Below are 3716 nucleotides of genomic sequence, written 5' to 3'. Positions count from 1 at the left end.
TGGGAAAAGCGTCGTTTCGATGCCAAGACCCCACCAAAAATACCAACTTTTTGACTTTGAGCTTGTAAAAAGCAACTCTATACCGACTTCTTAATAGAATCTATTCACTCAGTCGCTTATAACGTCCTTTACATACCTTCTACTATTTTTTCTATCAATTTTGGAGCCTAAAATGCCTCGCTACGGCCTTATAATAAGGGCGTAGGCCGTAGTAATAAAGGCTCTAGGAACACCCCTAAAGGTAATTACTTACGTTACTAGAATTAGCGCTAGGCATATTGGCAACCTAGTAAAAAAGGTAGTAGAGAATGGCTGGCGCGTAGATTAGGTCCTCCTTAATAACTACCTTATAAATAAGCCTGGCCCAGGGCGTAAGAAAACTATTACCTCTAATCTTAAGCAAAAAGTCGTTAACGCCGTTATATGCGATTGTTACGGGCGTTAAAAAAAAAAGCACTAAAATGATCACTTGCAAAACGGGCCTCTCTGTATTATCCGTTTAAATAATACTCTAAAAGTATAGCTTCCGCAAGATAAAGCTAATAAGGAAGCCTAGATTAACTGCAGCTATAAAGAACAAACAATATAGATTTGTATTAGCCTACTACTACTAGACACTAGAAGATTAAAAGGCTATAATTTAGTTAGATAAGACGAGTATTATTTTAGGCTACCGTTAAGGGGGCTACTAAGTATAGCGACGACCGCATAAGGCCTACGTACGTAGCTGCGTATAAGAACGGTAGAAGGGGTACTCTAAGTTTATATTCTAGGGTTACTTTTTATATAACTTTAAAGGCCTATACTATATTTAGAAGCCTTAAATAAAGAAGGAATTAGATAAATTAAAATCTATTATTAAGATCTAGAATAAAGCTCTAGAGCTAGAGGTGTATAAGGCTTAAAAAGAGAAATAAGATACTTAAAGAAGCTTATACAAACTATGTTACGGGAGGCGTATAGGCGGAGCTCCTGCTAAATGGAAGTTTATAGTATTATACGGAGCTTTTACTTAATTAGATGGAAGTAGAATTAACTAGTAGCAATATTTAATAAATATTTTAATACTAAAACTTCTTTTATTCGCCTAGAGCCTTATATACTTAAATCCTAATACGATTATATAGGAAGATAAGGCTACTTCTTATATTACAAAAATTTACTAGGTCTATTTTAACGCCTATAAGATTTAACGTCTTCTTTAGCTAGGTAATTCGCCTAACCTAAATATAATTAAGCCCTATTGGAGCTACCTAAAACGGGTAACTATAAAAAGAGGCCTACTTACCTCCCATATAGCTGCAGAGAAGGTTTAGCTTAAAGCTTGGCAAGATCTTAAACAGTGGCGAATTCAGTAGTAGATTAAGAGGATACCTTACTATATTAAGAAGCTTATAGAACTTAAAGGAGGCAATAATTATAAAGAGGGAGCGGAGAAAAAGCAGTAAAGCTAAAAGCAACTCTATAAGACGTTGCGCAATTACTATAGTTTACCTAACGCCTATCTATAATTCTTCCTTCCTACGTAGAGCCGTAAGGAAATTAAGGGGATTACTAAGGAAGAGTGGCAAAAATTAGTTAATTTAGTGGTTCTAAATCGACGTTAAGATACTTAGGGCCCTGGCTTAATTGTAGATTGACAGCTCTATAATTAAAGACTTTAAAGGAATAATTATAACTAGGTAGTTAAACGGGCAGTTAAACGGGTAGAGAGCTAAGTAGAAAGCTAAGAACAGACACAATTAAGGCCCTGAAAGCCTCGAAAGCCTATAGAATATAAGGTGCGATGAAATAAGGTTAATCATATAAATATTAAACAGTAAAACACCACGTTTTGGAAGCTATATAGATGATATATTAGTATTAAAAGCTTCAATTAAGTTGGTTGAGTTAATTTTTGGTGGGGTCTTGGCATTGAAACGACGCTTTTCCCAAATAGGAAGGGGAAATTCAATTTTGCGTCGTCCTCCGTACTCGCCCAACGCGCCAACCCCTGCGGGGTTGGCCCTAGCCAGCTTAACACCAAGGACCAGCTTAACGCCAATTTTGCTATACCATCTATTTTCAACGCCCTACAATACACAACCACGCTATGGATTAACAGTACGGAGATTATCGCTCTATCGAGCAGCGTATAGAGCATGCGATAAATGCAATGGAGGGTCTTAATAAGCCTAATATTGCGTCTTTTTCGCGTAAATTCTATATGCTATATAATTAACTTACATAACGCGTTAAAGGCCAACAGAGTAAAAGCAACCGCCCTAGTACGAATAAACTATTAAACAACGCCTAGAAGCGAGCAGTTAGGTCCTATATTACTTACTATAATAAATTAAGCATGCCAGCTATAGTTCTATAGCTAAAAGGTACTATCTAGCGCATCCTTAACCTTAACTACCCTAACGGTAAAGTGTAACGGAACCTTGTAGCAAGAACTACGGTGGGCTCGTTAATGGGCTAGGTATATAGGAAATGCAAATATAAAAGTCAACAATAAATAACAACTGGTAGAGTGGTTACCCAACAGATTAACTCTAATTGTATTCTGAGAATCACTACAAGGAAGGAACTATCTAGGTAGGGACTAAGGGTCCTTAAATACACAACCGTACTCCTATAAAATCCTTCTTATACGTGATGTACGTGCGCTCTATCTACTCTGTCACAGATCACACAGATCCTACAGATCATACAGATCACCCCACGTGACCTCGGCTACCATTCCTCGTCACATAGTTCTATCGGCTCCATCTTGGACCGTGCCTAAATCAACCAACTAGCTTCTTCCGACTCTTCTCTAAGTAGTCGTAACATCGTACTTAAAGCGTCCGTAACATAAAGTACCTCCCCTTAGGCAGCACTTTATTACGCGCTAGCTAGCTATTAACCTAGATTATAGACGCGTTAAGTAAAAGTTAAAGAAGCTTAATTAGGTTGCTGCTAATAGTATAGAGGTATATAAGGCTTATTTTAATGAGTTTAAGGCCATAGTTTATAAGTACGGCATTATTTAGGGAGATATATACAATATAGATAAGACTAGCTTTAGGATTAGTGTAGGTGGTAGCTAGTAGATTATTACTATAGATTACCAAAAGGCTTACCTCTTACCATTAAAGTTAAATCGCGATTATATTACGTTAGTAGAGACTATTTTAGCTAATAGTAAGGTTTTACCTCTACTCCTTATTATATAAGGCATCTGCCACCTCTAGTAATAGTATATTACTACCGCGCTGCCTAATAACTACCTAATTAGTACGTCGCCATCTAAATACTTAAATAACACCCTCTTAATTAAATGGCTTAAGTACTTTAATAAGTAGAGCGTAAAGTAATAGTGTGGCGCTTACCGGCTCCTAATTTTTAACGGCTATAGCTTATACCTAATAAAGGAATTCCTTAACTACTATAACGACCATAAAATTATATTATTTAGTCTACTACCTTATATAAGCTATAACCTACAGCCATATAACGTAGTTATATTTTAACTATTTAAGTACCACCACAAGCAAGCTGTTAAGGCAGTAACTTAGACTAGGTATACAGATTTTAATAAGGTAGAGTTTCTCCATGCTATTAACTTTATACGGCAATAAACCTTTAAGAAACACTCTATACTATTAAGTTGGGAGTAGGCTGGCCTATACCTATATAACCCTAAGATTATACTTTAAAAGGTAGAGCCTTCTTAGCCTTAAACGCCACTA

At 36.4% G+C, this 3716-nt stretch overlaps 1 protein-coding gene across 1 annotated transcript; it reads left to right on the top strand.

Moving 5' to 3' along the window:
• Positions 1 to 3347: 3347 nt before the first annotated feature.
• Positions 3348 to 3497, top strand: K441DRAFT_576785 (uncharacterized protein; the record flags this gene model as incomplete). Its single annotated transcript, XM_067644209.1, has 1 exon — positions 3348 to 3497. A coding segment is annotated over one exon (150 nt), but the record flags the coding sequence as incomplete, so codon positions are not given.
• Positions 3498 to 3716: the final 219 nt, after the last annotated feature.

The sequence above is a fragment of the Cenococcum geophilum genome (assembly GCF_001692895.1).
Source record: "Cenococcum geophilum 1.58 unplaced genomic scaffold K441scaffold_42, whole genome shotgun sequence".
Taxonomy (NCBI): Eukaryota; Fungi; Ascomycota; class Dothideomycetes; order Gloniales; family Gloniaceae; genus Cenococcum; species Cenococcum geophilum.
Note: the sequence above shows the minus strand (reverse complement) of the source record. Positions and strands in the feature narration are given on the sequence as shown.